Here is a 20699-nt window from a genome sequence, read left to right on the forward strand (position 1 = left end):
CACACAGTTATTAAAGTGGATTAAGTGAGCTAATCCCAACACTGTGACCCAGTGACTGGCACATGTCTGTGTGTCCATGTGTGGCTGCCATTCAGGCCGGGGTCCTGGCCTGGTTTTGCCTGGAGCGTCTGCGGCAGAAGCACCACCTCCCTGCTCTCACCACCTCCTGCTCACAGCTCTCCCGTCTGCTTCCACCTCCAAACAGGGAGCCGGATCCTGGCTCTTGGGAGCCTCTCGAAAGACAAGCTCTACCCGATGAAACTCAAGGGTATCACCATCTGCTACTCAGCGCTCAAGTCCGCCCTGTGCGGGAATTATGTCAGCTTCGGCGTCTTCAAGCTGTACGGGGACGACCACTTTGACAATGTCCTTCAGGCCTCTGTCAAGATGCTGCTGTCTGTGTCCCACAGGGACCTGCTGGTGAGTGGCGGAGGTGGGGGATGCTGCGGGCGGGGGGGAGGGGGTCTTTGTGTGACGTGTGACATGGTGGCACCCACACAGGCTCGAGACGGGCATAATGAGGCCCGGGAGCAAGACGGAACAGCTCAGGTTTGAGTCCAGAATCCAGAGTGATCTCTGTGCTGCTCTGCCATCACCAGTAGGCAGGTCAGAAACTGCTACCATGGCCCCTGCCCTGGGCATCTCAGGCCCTGCCTCCTGGGCCCTGGGCATCTCAGGGCTCAGCCTCCTGGACCCTGGGCATCTCAGGGCTCAGCCTCCTGGACCCTGGGCATCTCAGGCCCAGCCTCCTGGACCCTGGGCATCTCAGGCCCAGCCTCCTGGACCCTGGGCATCTCAGGGCTCAGCCTCCTGGGCCCTGGGCATCTCAGGGCTCAGCCTCCTGGACCCTGGGCATCTCAGGGCTCAGCCTCCTGGACCCTGGGCATCTCAGGCCCAGCCTCCTGGACCCTGGGCATCTCAGGGCTCAGCCTCCTGGACCCTGGGCATCTCAGGCCCAGCCTCCTGGACCCTGGGCATCTCAGGGCTCAGTTTCCTGGACCCTGGGCATCTCAGGCCCAGCCTCCTGGACCCTGGGCATCTCAGGGCTCAGCCTCCTGGCCCCTGGGCATCTCAGGCTCAGCCTCTTGAACCTGGGCATCCAGAAGGCTCAGCCTCCTGCAGCTGGGCATCCTTGCAGGTAGAGAGAATGGACTGGTACGCCTCCACTGATTGCTTCCACTCCCGGCAGGGCCCGGGTCACCTTGCTTCTGCTCTACCCTGCCTGACATCCCCCCCACTCCTGTCCCACCAAGACACTGGTGCTGGGGACAGAGTGCCCACCCCGAGGTTGTGGGTCACCTCCACTAGCCATTTACCTGAGCCCACCACCTGTCTGTCCGTCTGGGCTTCAGTCTCTCCTCCCCTAAACGAGCACATGGTCAAACCAAGTGTGTCTCTGGGTCCCTCGTCTGCTCAGCCGGCCAGTCCCTGTGATCCACACTAGCGACGTCCAGACCTTGAGCCCCGTCACAGCCATCAGGCAGTGCCAGTCTGCAGGCCCATCCACAAAGCCACAGCATCAGCAGCCATCATCAGACGTCATCATGAGACATCACACACGCCTGCTCAGCCCCACGGAGCCCATCTCCCTCTGTCCAGCGTGGGTGTGGGCCTCGCGCTCCCATCTCCAAGTGACAGTGTTGCAAGAACACTTAACCGCTGAGGCCCATGGTGGGGGGAGAGAGGGAAACAGTGTGGTTCTAGAAATTTCTCTCGTCTTCTGTAGACAAGTGACCCTCCCTCCCACTGAGTCCTCAGCTTTGGGCTTGGTGTGGGCGTTCGCAGCGCACGCTGCTTTGAGGCGTTGCTGACAGACACCCCTGTGACACCTGGTGACTTGGGTGGTCCAAGTCTCATTTACAGAAGCACCACTGCTCGGGGGGGTTTCCCTTGGAGGGAGAGGGGTACGCTTTCGAGCCAGGGTCCGAGTTTCCTTCGTGAGGTCCTCTCACACATTTGCCCCACCCCGTCCTGCACATAGGCACATGGGAAGCCACTGGCCAAATCCTGAACGAGTGAGAGGGCTTGGCATTGTGCAAACCCAGCAGCAGACAGTGACACCAAATCCTATTACGACAGCAAATTCCTGCGTACGAGAAGCGATCGCCTGGCCACGGCCGGTCACCGTTCAGGGTCAGAGTCACTGCAGGCCAGGGAAATAATCCAGGGGGCTTCTGTTTCCCAGCTGACAGAGGTTCCCCTTCGCACTGGGTTAAGCGCCACTCAGATAAGACAACACCGTGGTCAGGCGGTGCTGCGGTGACTTGGGCATCTCCAGAGCCCACCAGCTGGATCAGGGCCCCCGCAGGCCGAGCCGGGTGCCGTGTCCGCCTGTGTGCTCTCGGGGGGCCTGACCCGCCGGCACCCCTGTTGCATTGCAGCAATACCGGAAGCTGAGCCAGTCCTACTACCCGCTGCTGGAGTGCCTGGCGCAGGACCACATGAGCTTCATCAGCAGCCTGGAGCCTCCTGTCCTCCTCTATGTCCTCACCTCCATCTCCGAGGGCCTCACGACGCTGGGTAAGGAGTGGGCTAGGCGCGGGGCGGGCATGGGGTGTGCACCCAGCCCGGAGAGGCTCTGACTGCTGCCCGCATGCAGGGAGGTGCCCTGTTCTGCATATACGATGATATCTGATGGCGCTCGCCCATCAGCGTTACTGAGGTGTGCTTTATATACTTCAGTGTCACTGGTTTCTTTAAAGACTGATTTCATGGGGGGGGTGGAGGGACGGTGGTGCGCCCAGTTAAGTGCACATGTTACCAAGCACAAGGACCTAGGTTCGAGCCCCCGACCCCCACCTATAAGGGGGGAGCTTCACAAGCGGTGAAACAGGGCTGCAGGTGTCTCTCTTTCTCCCTCACTGTCTTCCCCTCCCCCTCTCAATTTCTGTCGGTCCTATCTAATCAAACAGAAAGAATTTAAAAAGAAAGGACAAGGGAGTCGGGCGGTAGCACAGCGGTTAAGCGCAGGTGGCACAAAGCACAATGTCCCGCAAGAGGATCCCGGTTCGAGCCCCCGGCTCCCCACCTGTAGGGGAGTCGTTTCACAAGTGGTGAAGCAGGTCTGCAGGTGTCTGTCTTTCTCTCCCCTCTCTATCTCCCCCTCCTCTCTCCATTTCTCTCTGTCCTATCCTACAACGAAGACATCAATAACAACAACAATAATAACTACAAGAATAAAACAACAAGGGCAAAAACAAAGGGAAAATGAATAAATAAATATTAAAAAAAAAAAGAAAGGGCAAATAGGGCTTCCAGGAGCAGCGGCTTCCTCATGCAGGCACCAAGCCCCAGAGGTAACCCCGGTGGCAATTAAGAATCATAATCATAAAATAATAATAATATTGACGTGTTACACAAAAGTAAAAGACTCTGGCGGGGAGGATATTTAGGTCCTGGAACAGGATGGCAGAGGAGGACCTGGGGGTGGTGGTGGTTATATTGTTATGTAGAAAACTGAGAAATGTCACACATGGACAAACTCCTGTATTTTACTGTCAGCTGTAAACCATTAATTCCCCCAATAAAGAAACAACGACAAGAAGAATTTTTAAAAAGAAGATTTATTTCCCGTGAGACAGAGAGAACGAGAGACATAAAAGGCAGGGGGGTCAGACACCTGTTTAAGCACACACACCACAGTGAACAAGGACCCAGGTTCCAGTCCCAGGCCCCCACCTGCAAAGAGGAGGCCTCACGAGTAGTGAAGCAGGGCTACAGGTGTCTGCTTGTTTCGCTCCCTCTCTATCTCCCCTCCCCCTCTAAATTTTTCTCTGTCTCTGTCCAATAATAAAGAAACAATATTTTTAAAGAGAGACAGAGACAGAAACAGGCACTATAGCAACCAAAGTTCCTCCCATGAAGTGGAGGCTGGGCTTGAGCCTGGGTCACACACACACGGCAAGGCAGCGCACTAGCCACGTGAGCTCTTTTGCTGGCCCAGCTACGTGTATTTTTAACATTATTTGGGAAAGAAAAAAAAAAAAAACAGCTGCCAAACCGCTTCCCAGAGTGACCGCCTCCTTGTCTCTCTATCTTGTTTTCTTAGTAAATCGAATCTTTGTTTAATGCTCACAGTTTCCAGTCTCACTCACATTTCTTTCTGTGTGTTTTCAACTCGTCCTGTGGATTCCCGAGAAAGCAGTGCTGACGTGTCTGTTAGCAGACGTGTCTGTTCCTCCTTGCAGGTGCTGAAGCTGTATACTAGGTGTATGAGGGCGTAGTGACCTTTGTCTTCTTGATGGAGTCGCCTCCCTGATCATTAGGAAAGGGCCTGCTCTCTCGCTGGGCCTTTTCTTTCCTCCGAAATTGTCTTTTATATTACTGATCTCCAGATTTAAAAAAAAAAAAAAAAAACTGGTGTTACTTAAACTGACTTCTTTCGCCACCATTTCGCTTTCAATCTTTCTGTGTCTTTAATATTTAAAAATGACTTCCTGGAGCGGGGTAGATAACATAATGGCTAGGCAAAGAGACTCTCAGGCCTGAGGCTCCGTAGTCCTGGGCTCAATCCCCCTTACCACCCTAAGCCAGAGCTGAACGGGGCTCTAGTAAAAATCAAATCAAATCAAATAAATAAATAAAATGACTTCCTATTGACAAACATTATTTTCTGCTGCTGTTGTAGCAAACATGTATAGCATGTGTCTTAAAGAAAATTAAATCCAGGGGCCAGACGGTGGCACACCTGTTTTAAGCACATGCACTACATACAGTGTGCTGGGACCCAGGTTCAAGCCCCTGGTCCCCACCTGCAGGGAGAAAGCTTCACGAGTAGTGGAGTAGAACTGCGGGTATCTTTGGATCTCTCTCTCTCTCTCTCTCTCTCTCTCTCTCTCTCTCTCCCTCCCTCCCTCTCTCCCCCATAATTTCTATCCAATAATAAATAAGAGAAAAAATTAGACCCATTGCCTGCTGGTTCTCTGGGACCATGAATCGACTGTGGGTCTCGCAGTGTGGGCAGGCAGAGCTGTGTTTTCCCTCCAGATGTGAGTCTGTTCTCTTGCTTTTTTTTGGCTTCTAGAGACCTTGGCTGGGACCCACCACCTGCCTCTCCAGAGTGAAGAGCAGCCCAGCTCTGACCACTCCTCACGGCCCCACCTGCCCCTGATGCTGACTACTTCTGCCTCTCACTTTCACTCCTTAGATTTTTTCCATCTATTTATTTCTGTGATGATAGTGGGTTACAAGATTGTAAGGCGTCAGGGTCTAGTTTCACACCTCACCTACCACCAGAGCTCTGTGTCCCCAGCCTCCCACCTCCCAAAGAGAACCAGTCACAGAGTCTTAGAGACAGTTTGCTTCTTTTCTGTTTGTTTGCAAGTTCTCTAGATGCCACTGATGAGTGAAACCTCCCAGTGGCTGTCTTTCATTTCTTTACTCATTTCACCAAGTGTAATCACCCCCAGTTCCACCCATTTTACTCCAGAGGACACAAGATCAACCTTTCTGGTTGCAGAGTAGTATTCCATGCCCACTCCTTCAGCGTTTAAATGTTTATTTCGTTGGGATGTGGGGGCCAGAATACTGTGCAGCATATGCTGTGCAGGGGATCGAACCCAGGACCCTACTTGTGCAAATCGCATGCTTTGCCTGCTAGGCTATCTCCCTGGCCACTCTCTCTTTCACTTCTTAAAAATAGAGCTGGTGAAGTAGTTCACTTGGATAGTGTGTTGCTTTGCCGTGTGCACAACCCAAGTCTGAGCCCGACCCTAAGGCACTGACAAAGCTTCCATACTATGGCCTCTCCCCTCTCCCCTCTCCCCTCTCCCCTCTCCCCTCTCCCCTCTCCCCTCTCCCCTCTCCCCTCCCCCTCTCCCTTCTCCCCTCTCCCCTCTCCCCTCCCCCTCTCCCCTCCCCCCTCCCCCCTCTCCCCTCTCCCCTCTCCCCTCTCCCCTCTCCCCTCTCCCCTCTCCCCTCCCCCTCTCCCTTCTCCCCTCTCCCCTCTCCCCTCCCCCTCTCCCCTCCCCCCTCCCCCCTCCCCCCTCTCCCCTCTCCCCTCTCCCCTCTCCCCTCTCCCCTCTCCCCTCTCCCCTCCCCCTCTCCCTTCTCCCCTCTCCCCTCCCCCTCTCCCCTCCCCCTCTCCCCTCTTCCTCTCTCTCTCTCTCCTTCTGTCTAAGAAAATAAAATAGAAATAGAAGTATTTCGGGGTCTCTCTTTCTCCCTCTGTCTAAAAAAAATAGAAATAGAAGTATTTAGGGGGCCAGGCGGTAGAACAGCGGGTAAAGCACACATGGCGCGAAGTACAAGGACCGGCATAAGGATCCAAGTTCGAGCCCCCAGCTCAAAGCAGGTCTGCAGGTGTCTGTCTTTCTCTCCCCCTCTCTGTCTTCCCCTCCTCTCTCCGTTTCTCTCTGTCCTATTCAACAACAACAAGGGCAACAAAAAATGGGGAGGGAAAATGGCCTCTAGAAGCAGGGGATTTGTAGTGCGGGCAACTGAGCCCCATCGATAACCCTGGAGGCAAAAAAAAAAAAACAGAAGTATTTATATAAGAGACAGAAAGAATGAGAGAACAGACAGCTGAGCACTGCTCAGCTCTGGCCTACAGTGGTGCCAGGGATTGAACCTGTGATCTCCGGGACGCCAGGCCCCAGGCATGTCCTGTGCTCTAATACTGAACTGTCTCCTTGACCCTGTCTCTCTTTTAAGGACCCTTGGGCTTACATGGGACTTGCCCAGGTAACCCCAGACAGTCTCCCCTGCTTAGCATCCTTACCCCACCTGCCAGCACGCACCTTTGCGCAGCGCACAGCGTATATAGGTGGGCCACCTTTCCATGTCAGAGCAGACCCCCTCTGCCTTGGAGCTGAGGTGCGACCCCTCGTGTTGAATGTGACTCTCCGTGAGTGGAAATGAACGTGGAGGGCTGTTGTCTTCTCCTGAGCCTCTCCGGACACTGATCCTTTGCCAGCCTGCTTTCTTGCTGCCTAATTGTAGCTTGGACTGCCTGGCTGTTGTTATGAGTCTGTTTTCCACTCCCGTTATGAGTTTGCTGGCCATACTTTTGTAGTTTCAGTAGGTCGGCTAAGCTACACCTCCAAGTAACACATCACTGATCGCCTTCAGATATGGGGTTGTCGGGAAAGTCATGAGATAGTTTCTTCTATGTTTCTTCTATGCAAAAAAAAAAAAAATGGAGGTCGGGTATCGGCGCACCTTATAGAGTGCACATGTTAGCGCAGGGACCCAGGCCCAAGCCCCCTGGTCCCCACCTGCAGGGGGGAGGCTTCACGAGCAGTGAAGCTGGGCTGCTGGTGTCTCCGTCTCTCTCCCTCTCTATCTCCCCCTTCCTCTCAATTTCTGGCTGTCTCTATCCAGTAAATAAGGAAAGATAATAAAAAAATAAAAATTCAAGAATGCACCACGACTTTGCTGACGGCCCAGTACTTACTGTCTCCCCACCCCCACCTGGACCGGCAGTTGCACGTGTGTTGTGGAACTCTGTGGCGACCAGACCCCTCTCCTGCCTTGCTCCCACTCCCGTCCCCTGGTGCCCTGTCCAAGCGTGCAGCTGCCCCGGCCTCCCCCACCTCACTGGCAGCCAGTTTCTCTGCAGCCCAGGGAGACCGCTAGCTGGTCGAGGGCGCCCCTTCCAGTCGGAGGCAGGCCGGAGCCCACCCTGTGCTGAGTGGGCGTGAGTGTGTTTGTTTCCCTGCCCCCCTGGTTTAATAGTCCTGTACAGCTTGTTGTGCAGTAATTGGAAAACGTTGTTTCATACACTCTGTCCTGTTTTCTGGTTGTTCCTGGCAGCCGGGAAAGGTCTCAGAGCAGTTACGCCGTGGCGGCCTGGAACCGAAAGGCTTGTCTTTCATTATTATGCTTTGGCTCCTTGCTCTCTGCTCCGTCTCTGAGCACTACTAGAAGGTTCTCAATTAGCTGCGGATTGCCATTGCTGTTCTCAGGGCCTGGAATCTGCATTCTTTCTTCCTCTCTCTCTCTCAATCTCTCTCTCTCTCTCTCTCTCTCTCTCTCTCCAGAGCACTGCTCTGGTCTGGCTTACGGTGGTGCAGGGGATTGAACCTGGGACTTTGGAGCCTCAGGCATGAGAGTCTCTTTGCCTACCCTTACACACACACACACACACACACACACACACACACACACCTCTGGCCCTAGAATCTGCATTGTCACAAGGCTCTCAAGGGAGCCTCTGGAGAGGGGCATGGAGGAAGGAGAACCGAACTGGGGGTGAGTCCCAGGGCTGCCGCCTGGTAGGTCTGACGCTGTCCCGGGGACTCCTGAGATTCCTCCGGCGTCCACTCCCTGCTGAGTGTCCATCCTCGGCTTTTCCTCCCGACCTGCACGTAATGCTCCAGTGATGCTGTTTGACTGCTGGGCCCACAGGGCTCCTTCCCACCCTGCCAGCCACCGTCACTGTGTCCACAGAGGCAGGTTTTCTTGTGTCCACAGCTTAGTCTCGGGCATTCTTACAATTGTAAACTAGAGTCCTAACCACTGGATCAGGCAGGAGAAACCATTCATTGCCAGGTGAGACCGAGCTGTGTCTTTGAGAGAGAGAGAGAGAAAGAAAGGGAGGAAGGAAAAAAAGGTAGGAAGGAAGGAAGGAAGGAAGGAGAGGGGGGCAGGAGGAAGGAAAGAAAGAGAAAGAAAGAAAGATATAAAGGAAGAAAAAGAGAGAGAGAAAGAAGGGAAGGAAGGATGGAAGGAAGGGAGGGAAGGAAGGAAGGAAGGAAGGAAGGAAGGAAGGAAGTGCCTCTCTCCCCGTCTGCCTCCTCCTCCCCTCTCAATTCCTGTCTGTCTCTATCCAAAAATAAATAAATAAAATGTAATCAAGGGGGAAAAAGTAAGTATATACATAAATAAATATATACATAAAATTCACATCACCAAGAACTAGGACAAGACATGAAAAGTCATGACTTGAGCCCGTGTTTGGGCCTCAGCAAAGTCTCACCACGTGAAACTCCCATCACGACCTGAGCTGCAAGTAAGGAGGACCAGCAGCAACCACGGCCCCTTTTGTCCCTGGCCCCCATGGAGTCGGCACTTCCGGCCCGCCCTGGAGTGTCTCTCCTCCTCTCCAAACCTCACCATCCATCAGCCCTGCTCTCTCTGCAGGCATCTACGGTCCAGCCTCCGTGTCCAAAGTGTCTACCTGGCGTTTCCGTAGCTGACTCAGTAGATTGGAGCCTTTTAGCGCAGCCTGCGTGGCGTGCGGTCACCTTCGGCATCCCTGGCTGATGGATGGCCATCCGGGGGCCCCATGCACTATTTCCTGCTCTCTTGCCACTGGAGATGTTAAATTCCTTAATCCTTTGGCTGAGGGGAAAAGACAGCGGCCGGCCGGGCCTCCTCCCCAGGGCATCGACCCAAGCGCCACCTTCTCTGCAAGGCAGCCCAGAGAGCAGGGCAAGATTCTGCAGATGACCAGGAAGAAAAGCAGCTGCTTTCGCCAGAGCCATTCATCCTGTGTCCTCCTCAGAGCCTGGAGTCCGTCCCCAAGTCTCCCTGGTTCAGGCTCAGCTCACCCTGGGCTTGAGAGCTCACTGGCCTGCATCTGCTGTGTCACTCCCGCTAAGCCACACTGGGGGACCTTGCTAGCCTGCGGTGCTGTGACAGCCCGAGTCACTTTGATTGGATTCTGACTGTCAAAGTTCGGCTGTGATCTCAGACACTGTCCCACTGACTCTGCCCGTGCCTACCAATTCTCTAACTATCCCTAGTATCTTTCTTAAATTTATTTTTTTATTTTTTGAAATGTATTTATTTTCCCTTTTGTTGCCTTTGGTTTTTTGTTGTTGTTGTTGATGTCGTCGTTGTTAGATAGGAGAGAAATGGAGAGAGGAGGAGAAGACAGAGAGGGGGAGAGAAAGAGAGACACCTGCAGACCTGCTTCACCACCTGTGGAGCGAGCCCCCTGCTGATGGGGAGCCGGGGGGCTGGAACCGGGATCCTTATGCCATGTCGCTAGCATCTTATCTCAAAGCTGTGACGAACACACAGAGCCCAGGAGAGGAATGAGCTAAGGTCTCTTTCTCTCCCTCTCCCCCCCCCACTCTCTCTCTCTGTCCCTCTCTCCCTCTCTTTCTCACTGTCTCTCACTCTCTCACTCTTTCCCTCTCTCTCTCACTCTTTCTCTCTCTCTCCCTCTCACTCACTCTCTTTCCCCCTCTCTCTCTCACTCTTTCTGTCTCTCTCCCTCTCTCTCCCTCTCACTCTTTCTGTCTCTCTCCCTCTCTCTCCCTCTCACTCTCTCCCTCTCTCTCTCTCCCTGTCTCTTCCTCTCTCTCTCCCTCTCTCTCCCTCTCACTCTTTCTCTCCCTCTCTCACGCTCTCTCACTCTCCCTCTCACTCTCTCTCCCTCTCTCTCTCTCCCTGTCTCTTCCTCTCTCTCTCACTCTCTCTCCCTTCCCCCCTCTCTCTCTCTCTCTCTTCCCTCCCTCCCTTCCTCCCACTCTCTCCCTCTCTCTCCCTTCCCTCCCAGGAAGTTTCCCATCCCTGTCTCCCCTCCTGAGTCTCTCCTCCAGTGTCCTGGTTCCTGTGATGTTTTCACTTCTCTTAAGATTCATAAACTCCCAGGAGCCCATCCACATATTCCATTAACACCCCCCCCCCCAAAAAAAAAAAAAACACCTGGACAGTGAGTGTCATGCCAGGAACAGAGACCAAAACACTTATTACCGAACTTGGTTTTCCTCACTGGGAAGAAACACGCCTGGTAACCCAGCTCTACGTAGCGTATCCTCAGAAGTGAGCGAAGTGAGTGTCCTCGCATCCAATGGACAGAGTCAATAAACGATGTCTCTACCATGTCACTCGCTGACTGGGAACAACGCAAAACCTTCAGAGACCTTCCTGCCTTTGAAACTCACGCGTCAGACCGTGGCTGGGCACCCTGCCCTACTGGGCCAGCCTCCTCTCTGCTGACCCACGCCACCAAACCACGTCCTCCCCCGACTCCAGACGCATCCTCCTCCGCCCCCATGCCCCCACCATTACTGCTGGGGCTCAGTACCAGCGTGACGGTTCCACCACTCCTGGTGGCTTTTTTTCCCTTTATTTTATTTGTTTGTTTGTTTGTTTGTTTGTTTTCCCTTTTGTTGCCCTTGTTTTTTGTTGTTGTTGTAGTTATTATTGTTGTTGTTATTGATGTCGTTGTTGTTGGTTAGGACAGAGAGAAATGGAAAGAGGAGGGGAAGACACAGAGGGGGAGAGAAAGACAGACACCTGCAGACCTGCTTCACCACCTGTGAAGCGACTTCACTGCAGGTGGGGAGCCGGGGGCTCGAACCAGGATCCTTACGCCGGTCCTTGCGCTTTGTGCCACGCGTGCTTAACTCACTGCGCTACATGTGTTTAACACACTGCGCTACCTCCAGACTCCCTTTTTCTTCTTTCCTTTATAGAAAGAAGGGGAAAGAAAGAGAGACATCTGCAGCTCATGCAGGGTCTCTACAGGTGGGGACCAGGGGCTTGAACCCAGGTCCCTGACGCAGCCTTGTGTGTCATCCTGCTCACTGTCACTCAGTCTTCTTGGTGAAGGGTCCAGACCTGCAGTTCAGACCCTTACATCTTCCTCACTGTGGCTCCATGACCCAGGTGGTCCCCTCACTGGCACCTTGTCCATTACTGTCCCTGCCAGGAACCGGCGATGGTAACAGTAACTAGAATAGTGCTGGAGTGAGGACTGCAAACAGGAAGCTGGCCAGAGAGATACCAGCCTGGGAGTGCTCGGGGCAGGTATGCCTGAGGCTGCCGGTTCAATCCCCAGTGCCTCAGGTCCTGGGGTGGTGCTCTGTCTCCTCTCTCTTCCTCACTCCTCCCTCCCTTCCTTCCTTCCTTCCTTTCCTCCTTCCTCCCTCCCTCCCTCCCTCCCTCCCTCCCTCATATGAAATAAATTATTTCTCTTTAAAAATAAAAATTACAGAACTGGGGAGACAGTATAATGGCTATGCAGATCCTTTCCCTGCCTGAGGCTCTGAGGTCCCAAGTTCAGTCCCCAGCACCACCATCATGACTCCTGGGCTGAGCAGGGCTCTGGTCTTGGTCCTTCCTTCCTTTCTTTTTTTCTTGCTTGCTTGCTTTCTGTATCTCTTATTAAAATATTTTTGAATAAATAAAAACAGTGCAGGTGACTGGCATCTAAGCACTGAGTAGACACCAGCTAGTTTGTCACGAGCAATTTCTAGGTGTCTTCTTCTCAAATGTGATTCTTGACAAGTTATGAGAAAGTTTCATGGCCCTTTCAAAATAACAGCACAACAGGCAACTGGAAAAGATGGGGTTTGAAGCCAAAGGTGTCCCAAGTCCACACCTACACACACACACACACACACCTACACACACACACTCACACACCTATACACACACACATACACCTACACACACACACTCACACACCTATACACACACACATACACCTATACACACACACTCACACACCTATACACACACACCTACACACACTCACACACCTACACACACTCACACACCTATACACACACACACCTACACACACACCTATACACACACACCTACACACACACTCACACACCTATACACACACACATACACACACTCACACACCTATACACACACACCTACACAATCACACACACTCTCACACCTATACACACACACCTACACACACTCACACACCTATACACACACACCTACACACTCACACACACTCTCACACCTATACACACACACCTACACACACTCACACACCTATACACACACACCTACACACACACTCACACACCTATACACACAAACCTACACACACACACTCACACACCTATACACACATACACCTACACACACACACTCACACACCTATACACACACAAACACCTACACACACACTCACACACCTATACACACACATACACCTACACACACACACTCACACACCTATACACACACACCTACACACACACACCTACACACACACACCTATGCACACACACATACACCTACACACACTCACACACCTATACACACACACTCACACACATACACCTACACACACACTCACACACCTATACACACACATACACCTACACACACACACTCACACACCTATACACACACACCTACACACACACACACCTACACACAGACACACACCTACACACACACCTACACACACACACACACACCTATACACACACACATACACCTATACACACACATACACCTACACACACACACTCACACACCTATACACACACACTCACACACACACATACACCTACACACACACACTCACACACCTATACACACACACACATACACCTACACACACACTCACACACACCCACACACACACCTATACACACATACACCCACACACACACACTCACACACCTATACACACACATACACCTACACACACACTCACACACCTATACACACACTCACACACCTATACACACACACCTACACACACACACACCTATACACACACATACACCTACACACACACACCTATACACACACACTCACACACACACATACACCTACACACACACACTCACACACCTATACACACACACACCTACACACACCTACACACACACACCTACACACACACACCTACACACACACACACTCACACACACACACACACCTATACACACACACATTCACATACACTCACACACATACACACACAAACACACACACACACACACACACACACACACGTCTTGTGTCTTGTGACAGTCTCTCCAGCTGACGGCTGTCGCAGAATAGCTTCCTCCCGTCCCAGGTGCTGTCTGCTTGGTCCCCAGCCGTCAGTGGTGCCCCCTGAGAGTCTACAGGACGGTTGTCCCTGGCTTGGGCCCAGCAATATGCCACAGAGGTTCTTGGACCAGGGATGGGCTGCAGGGTCCTCCACTGAAACAGAAAATGTTCTGCCAGTGCAGTCACTTGGGCGGGGGGCCGTTAGAGTCATAAACGGCAAATCTGGGGCCGGTTGATGGCACACCTGGTTGAGCGCACATGCTACAATGCGCAAGGACCCGGGTTCAAGCACCTGGCCCCCATATGCAGGGGAAAAAGCTTCGCAAGTGGTGAAGCAGGGCTGCAGGTGTCTCTCTGTCTCTCTTCCTCTCTATCTCCCAGTCTCCTCTTAACTTCTCTCTGTTTCTGCCCAAATAACTTTTTAAAAGATTAATTTAAAGACAAAAAAAAAACCCCAGCAGGTCCTGTCCAGGCCCGTCCAGGGAACACCTCCTTCCTGGCATGGCTCTGATGGAGACCCTGGGCTTCCGGGAGAGAGGCAAGGCAGAGTCCCTGGGGGTGTGGGTGGACAGCTGGGCCCAAGGGCTGTGGGACCAGAGCGAGTCCATTGACATCTTCCGCTGTGTCCTCTGTCCCCGTGCAGACCCCGTGGTGTCCTCCAGCTGCTGCAGCAGCCTGGACTGCATCGTAACCTACCTCTTCAAGCACATAGCCAAAGAAAGCAAGAAGTCACTGAGGTCCAGGGAGGCCGCGCAGGCCGGCCAGAGGCTCCTACATTTCATGCAGCAAAATCCAGATGTTCTGCAGCAGGTAATGGGGGGCGGGGGGGTGATCACTGACTTAATCATCCCCGGAGCCTCACCTGCCCACCCCTACACCCCCAGTGACATGCTCTGTCATGGTAGGCCAGTGTCACCACTGCTTCCCTTTCTCTCCCCCCCTTTTTTTTTTGCTGTTTTATTTTTTTATTAGTGATTTCATACTGATTTACAAGATTGTAAGGAGTATAATTGTAATAGGAGTGTAATTCCATACAGTTCCCACCACCAGAGTCCTGTGTCCTATCCCCTCTGTTGGAAGCTTCCCTGTTCTTTATCCCTCTGGGAGGATGGACCAAAGATCTTTATGGGGAGCAGAAGGTGGGAGGTCTGGCTTCTGTCATTGCTTCCCCAGTGGACATGGGCGTTAGCAGGTGGATCCACACCCCCAGCCTGTTTCTGTCTTTCCCTAGCGGGGCAGGGCTCTGAAGAGGGGAGGTTCCGGGACACATGGGTGAGGTTGTCTGCCCAGGGAAGTCAGGATGGCGTCATGGTAGCCTCTGCACTTTGGTGGCTGAGGATGTAGTGCTTCTGCGGGTGTGTCAGTTGTAGCTGGTGAGGTTTGTTAAGATCAGTAGTTGTAGATATTTGTTGTTTTTATAGAGAGTCTGGACTGTCCACACTTGTCCCGTGGCCACAACTCCCAGGAGTCCTCACCACTGCGTCTCCAACAGAATCTCCCGAGATGAGGGTGGACCAGCCTCAGAAGGCTCCCTTTCTGAGCCGGTACATTTAAAGAACTTTGAATTCACAGTGAGGGCAGCATGGGGCCAGAAGACGGCTCAATGGTTAGGGTGCACACTTTGCTGTGCGTAAAGCCCTGGGTTCGATTCCCCCCCCCCCCAGGGAAGCCCCATGGACAGCACCAAGCAAGCCCCACAGAGGGTCAAGATGACTCAAAAGAAAAAAATGAATGAAAATTGGACTGGGGAGGTTTGCCTACGTACAAGCCCACGTTTTTTATTAGTGATTTAGTGTTGATGTATAAAATTTCAAGATAACAGAACAATTCCACATGGTTCCCTGCGCCAGAATTGTGTGTTCCTATTCCCCCACTGGAAACTACAGTAGTTTGCTCAAGGTCACAGATATGATTAGAATATATATATATATTCCGATTTTTTTTCTATGTCCCTGCCTTTTCTTCCTTTATAAGTCACACCTACACCTGTTATTACTTCCAAGTGCCCTTCCTTTTTCTACTTCTCTCTCCGGGTCCTGATGGGATTGGAGTTCAGAGCCCTCTGGTCATCTTCCCCTAACGTTTATCCCTCGGGGAGTATGGACCAGAATTCTTTTTGTGGGTGCAGAAAGTGGGAGGTCTGGCTTCTGTCATTGCTTCTCTGCTGGACATGGGCGTTGGCAGGTGGATCCACACCCCCAGCCTGTTTCTGTCTTTCCCTCGTTGGGGCAGGGCTCCGGGGAGGGGAGATTCCAGGACACATTGGTGAGGTCATCTAAGGTCCACATTTTTAAAAATAAAGATAAAAGGAGTTAGCTCTTTCCAGTATCTGTGGGAAATAAGAAGCAGGAGGGGAGCTGGAAGTAGAAACAGCGCAGCTCTGCTTGCTGGACGGTCCAGCCCTCCTCGGGGCACCGCCACACCAGGCTCCTGGCCCCTGCAGACCAACTCACTGGGTGGAAGGTCTCCTGCTCCCACCAGAGAGCGAGGGTCTGCCAGGTCAGAGCCCCAGGAGCAGTTACCAGGCAAGGAAACACAGCGCCTGTATTTCCGGGTGTTCTCCAGCGGGCACACAGGGTTAGGCCAAGTCCCCTACAACTCCTTAGTGCATTTCTTTTTTTTTTCTTTGCCTCCAGGGTTCTCACAGGGCTGCTGCCTGCACTATAAATCCACTGCTCCTGGAGGCGTTTTTTTTTTTTCCCTTTTCTTGCCCTTCTTGTTTATCATCGTTGTTATTATTGTTATTGCTGTCATTGCTGTTGGATAGAACAGAGAGAAATGGAGAGAGGAGGGGAAGACAGACAGGGGGAGAGAAAGACAGACACCTGCAGACCTGCTTCACCGCCTGCAAGTGGGGGGGAGCCAGGAGCTCAAACCGGAATCCTTGCGCTGGTCCTTGTGCTTTGCACCACGTGCACTCAACCGGCTGCGCTACCGCCCGGGCCCCTCCTTAGTGGACGTGTGCGCGTCCCCGTGGCAGTGTGCATGACAACAGCTCACCAGGAGTCTCTCAGAGTGGACACACCCGTCCTCCTTTGGACTCACTTGTGCTGACACCCCCCAGCCCTGCCCACTGACCCCACTGTCCCACTGTATCTCCACCCTAGTCCGAGGCCAGGAATTCCAGAAGCTGTTCCGGCAGCCTTAGCCAGAAGGGACACCCCCTGCAGCCAGCTGGAAATGTCACTCCAGGTAAAGAAACGGTGCAGCAGGGAGACAGCTCAGCCTTAGAGCACAGGCCAAGATTCCAGAGGCCCAGGCTCAATCCCCAGCACCACCGTGTGTCAGAGCTGGGCAGTGCCCTCCTGACTCTCGATCTTTGTCTCATAAAAAGAAAGAAAACCCAGGGGGCCAGGTGGTGGCGCATCTGGTTAAGTGCACATATTGCAATATGCAAAGACCCGGGTTCAAGCCCCTACCTGGTCCCCACCTGTAGGAGGAACTTCAAGAGTAGTGAAACTGAGTTGCAGGTGTCTCTCTGTCTCTCTCCCTCTAGCTCCCACTCGCCTCTCAATTTCTCTCTGTCTCTGTGTCTCTGTCCAACAATAAATAAAGAAATAACATTTTTTTAAAGTTTTTTTTTAAAGAACTGTTTAAAAGAGAAAAAGAAATAAAATCCGTCTAAAATAAGGAATGGTGGGCACAGAGGGAGACGGGCAGGGAAGACGTGACCCTAACTGTCCCGTCTGACTGGCGTCCCAGCGAGAGCGTGTAGTTTGTACGCGGTGACGTTTCTGCTGGTCATTTGTTTTCCCGGTGGGAGGGCTGTGACCTAGACCTTCCGTGACAGGCCACAGGCCCTGTGAGTTTAACCATCTGGCCTGGCCCTGTGACTGTTGCCAGGTGTCCATGCCATTCCAAAATGAGGACACTGACAGACACTTGTCAAGGGCTTCCCGTGCTCGACACAGGCAAGAGCTGATGGGTTGAGAAGATAGTCTCTCCTCAGAAGGGTTCCTTTGGGTGACCTGGGAGGTGGCACGGTGGCTAGAGCGTGGGACTTAACGGCCTGGGGTCCTGAGTTCAATCCCCAGCATCACATGTGCTGGAGTGATGCTATGGTGTTCTCTCTCTCTCTCATATTCATTTTTTGGGGTCCAGGAGGTGGCGCAGTGGATAAAGCATCAGACTCTCAATCATGAGGTCCTGGGTTCGATCCCCGGCAGCACATGTACCAGAGTGACGTCTGCTTCTTTCTCCCTCTCCTCCTATCTTTCTCATTAATAAATAACTAAAATATTAAAAAAAAGAAAGACAATGAAAGAAAGAAAGAGGGACCAGGAGGTGGTGCACCTGGTTGAGCACATTTGTAGCAGTGTTCAAGGATCCAGGTTCGAGCCCCTGGTTACCACCTATAGGGGGGAAGCTTTGTGATCGGTGAAGCAAAGCTGCAGAAAGAGAGAAAGAAAGAAAGAAAGAAAGAGAGAAAGAAAGAAAGAAAGATTGAGAGAGACGGGGGAATACTCCACTGGTAGAGTGCAGGACTTGTAGGCCTGAGGCTTCTGGTTCAATCCCCTGCACCCTGTGTGTGAGGAGAGTGCTCTGGTTCCTCCTCCTCCCTCAGCCTGTCTCTCAAATCATTGAAGTAATAAAAAAAAGTCCTAATCCCCCAGTAAAGAGGCTAAAAAATAAGTAAATACATCCTTTAAGGAAATGGAAAGCTTCCAGTGGGTGGGAGGGAAAGACAAGTGAAGTGAGTAGCCAGCTACGTGCAACAAGAATGTTCACTGGTGAGGTGATGGAGAATGACAAGGGAGTGGAGTCTGGCGGCGGCACACCAGGTTCAGCCCACACAGTACTAAACAGAAGGATCCCGGTTCTAGCCCCAGCTCCTCACCTGCCCCGGGGCTTGGGGGGTCAGTTCACAAGCGGTGAAGTAGGTCTGCAGGTGCCTATCTTTCTCTCTCCCTCTCTCTCTCTCTCTTTTTCTAATGTGTTTTGTATTTTTATTTATTTCTTAGGTAGAGACAGAGAAATTGAGAGGGGAGGGAAAGGTAGAAGGGGAGAGAGACAAAGAGAGTCACCTGCAGCCTGGCGTCAACACTCGTGAAGCTTTCCCCCCTGCAGGTGGGGACCAGGGGCTTGAACCTGGGTCCTTGCGCACTGCATCGTGTGTGCTCAGCAAGGTACTTTACCACCTGGCCCCTCTCTCTCTCCCTCTCTGTCTCCTCCTCCTCTTAGTTTATTTCTGTCCTGTCCAATAAAATGGAAAAAATGGCCAACAGGAGCAGTGGTTCCTAGTACTGGCACCAAGCCCCAGAAATAACCCTGGAGGCAAAAATAAATAGATAGATAGATAGATAGATGACAGATAGATAGATAGATAGATGACAGATAGATAGATAGATAGATGACACATAGATAGATAGATAGATGACAGATAGATAGATAGATAGATGACAGATAGATAGATAGATGACAGATAGATAGATAGATAGATAGATGACAGATAGATAGATGACAGATAGATAGATAGATAGATGACAGATAGATAGATGACAGATAGATAGATAGATAGATAGATGACAGATAGATAGATAGATAGATGACAGATAGATAGATAGATAGATGACAGATAGATAGATAGATAGATAGATGACAGATAGATAGATAGATGACAGATAGATAGATAGATAGATGACAGATAGATAGATGACAGATAGATAGATAGATGACAGATAGATAGATGACAGATAGATAGATAGATAGATAGATAGATAGATAGATAGATAGATGACAGATAGATAGATAGATGACAGATAGATAGATAGATGACAGATAGATAGATGACAGATAGATAGATAGATAGATAGATGACAGATAGATAGATGACAGATAGATAGATAGATAGATGACAGATAGATGGATGACAGATAGATAGATAGATGACAGATAGATAGATAGATAGATAGATAGATAGATAGATAGATAGATGACAGATAGATGGATGACAGATAGATAGATGACAGATAGATAGATAGATAGATAGATGACAGATAGATAGATAGATAGATAGATGACAGATAGATAGATAGATGACAGATAGATAGATGACAGATAGATAGATAGATAGATAGATAGATAGATAGATAGATGACAGATAGATAGATAGATGACAGATAGATAGATAGATAGATGACAGATAGATAGATGACAGATAGATAGATAGATAGATAGATAGATGACAGATAGATAGATGACAGATAGATAGATAGATAGATGACAGATAGATGGATGACAGATAGATAGATAGATGACAGATAGATAGATAGATGACAGATAGATAGATAGATAGATAGATGACAGATGGATGACAGATAGATAGATAGATGACAGATAGATAGATAGATAGATAGATGACAGATAGATGGATGACAGATAGATAGATAGATAGATAGATGACATAGATAGATAGATAGATAGTTAGATAGATAGATGACAGATAGATAGATGACAGATAGATAGATGACAGATAGATAGATAGATAGATGACAGATAGATAGATGACAGATAGATAGATGACAGATAGATAGATAGATAGATAGATAGATGACAGATAGATAGATAGATGACAGATAGATAGATAGATAGATGACAGATAGATAGATGACAGATAGATAGATAGATAGATAGATGACAGATAGATAGATGACAGATAGATAGATAGATAGATAGATGACAGATAGATAGATGACAGATAGATAGATAGATAGATAGATAGATGACAGATAGATAGATGACAGATAGATAGATGACAGATAGATAGATGACAGATAGATAGATGACAGATAGATAGATGACAGATAGATAGATAGATAGATAGATGACAGATAGATAGATAGATAGATGACAGATAGATAGATGAAAGATAGATAGATAGATAGATAGATAGATAGATGACAGATAGATGGATGACAGATAGATAGATAGATGACAGATAGATAGATAGATAGATGACAGATAGATAGATAGATAGATAGATGACA

At 50.7% G+C, this 20699-nt stretch overlaps 2 protein-coding genes across 9 annotated transcripts in view; one reads left to right on the forward strand and one right to left on the reverse strand.

Moving 5' to 3' along the window:
* Positions 1–20699, forward strand: part of RANBP17 (RAN binding protein 17) — a 291165-nt gene that overhangs the window by 240210 nt on the left and 30256 nt on the right. For 7 of the 8 annotated variants that reach the window (XM_060197144.1, XM_060197145.1, XM_060197147.1 and 4 more), the window contains 3 exons: positions 206–420; positions 2382–2520; positions 14357–14523. In XM_060197144.1, coding sequence (XP_060053127.1) covers positions 206–420; positions 2382–2520; positions 14357–14523 — 521 coding nt within the window. The remainder of the gene's footprint in view (positions 1–205; positions 421–2381; positions 2521–14356; positions 14524–20699) is intronic. The other variant, XM_060197149.1, reaches the window with a different exon arrangement.
* STK10 (serine/threonine kinase 10) overlaps positions 1–20699 on the reverse strand; it is a 538544-nt gene that overhangs the window by 32561 nt on the left and 485284 nt on the right. The window lies entirely within an intron of this gene.

Source organism: Erinaceus europaeus, chromosome 9 (assembly GCF_950295315.1).
Source record: "Erinaceus europaeus chromosome 9, mEriEur2.1, whole genome shotgun sequence".
Lineage (NCBI taxonomy): Eukaryota > Metazoa > Chordata > Mammalia > Eulipotyphla > Erinaceidae > Erinaceus > Erinaceus europaeus.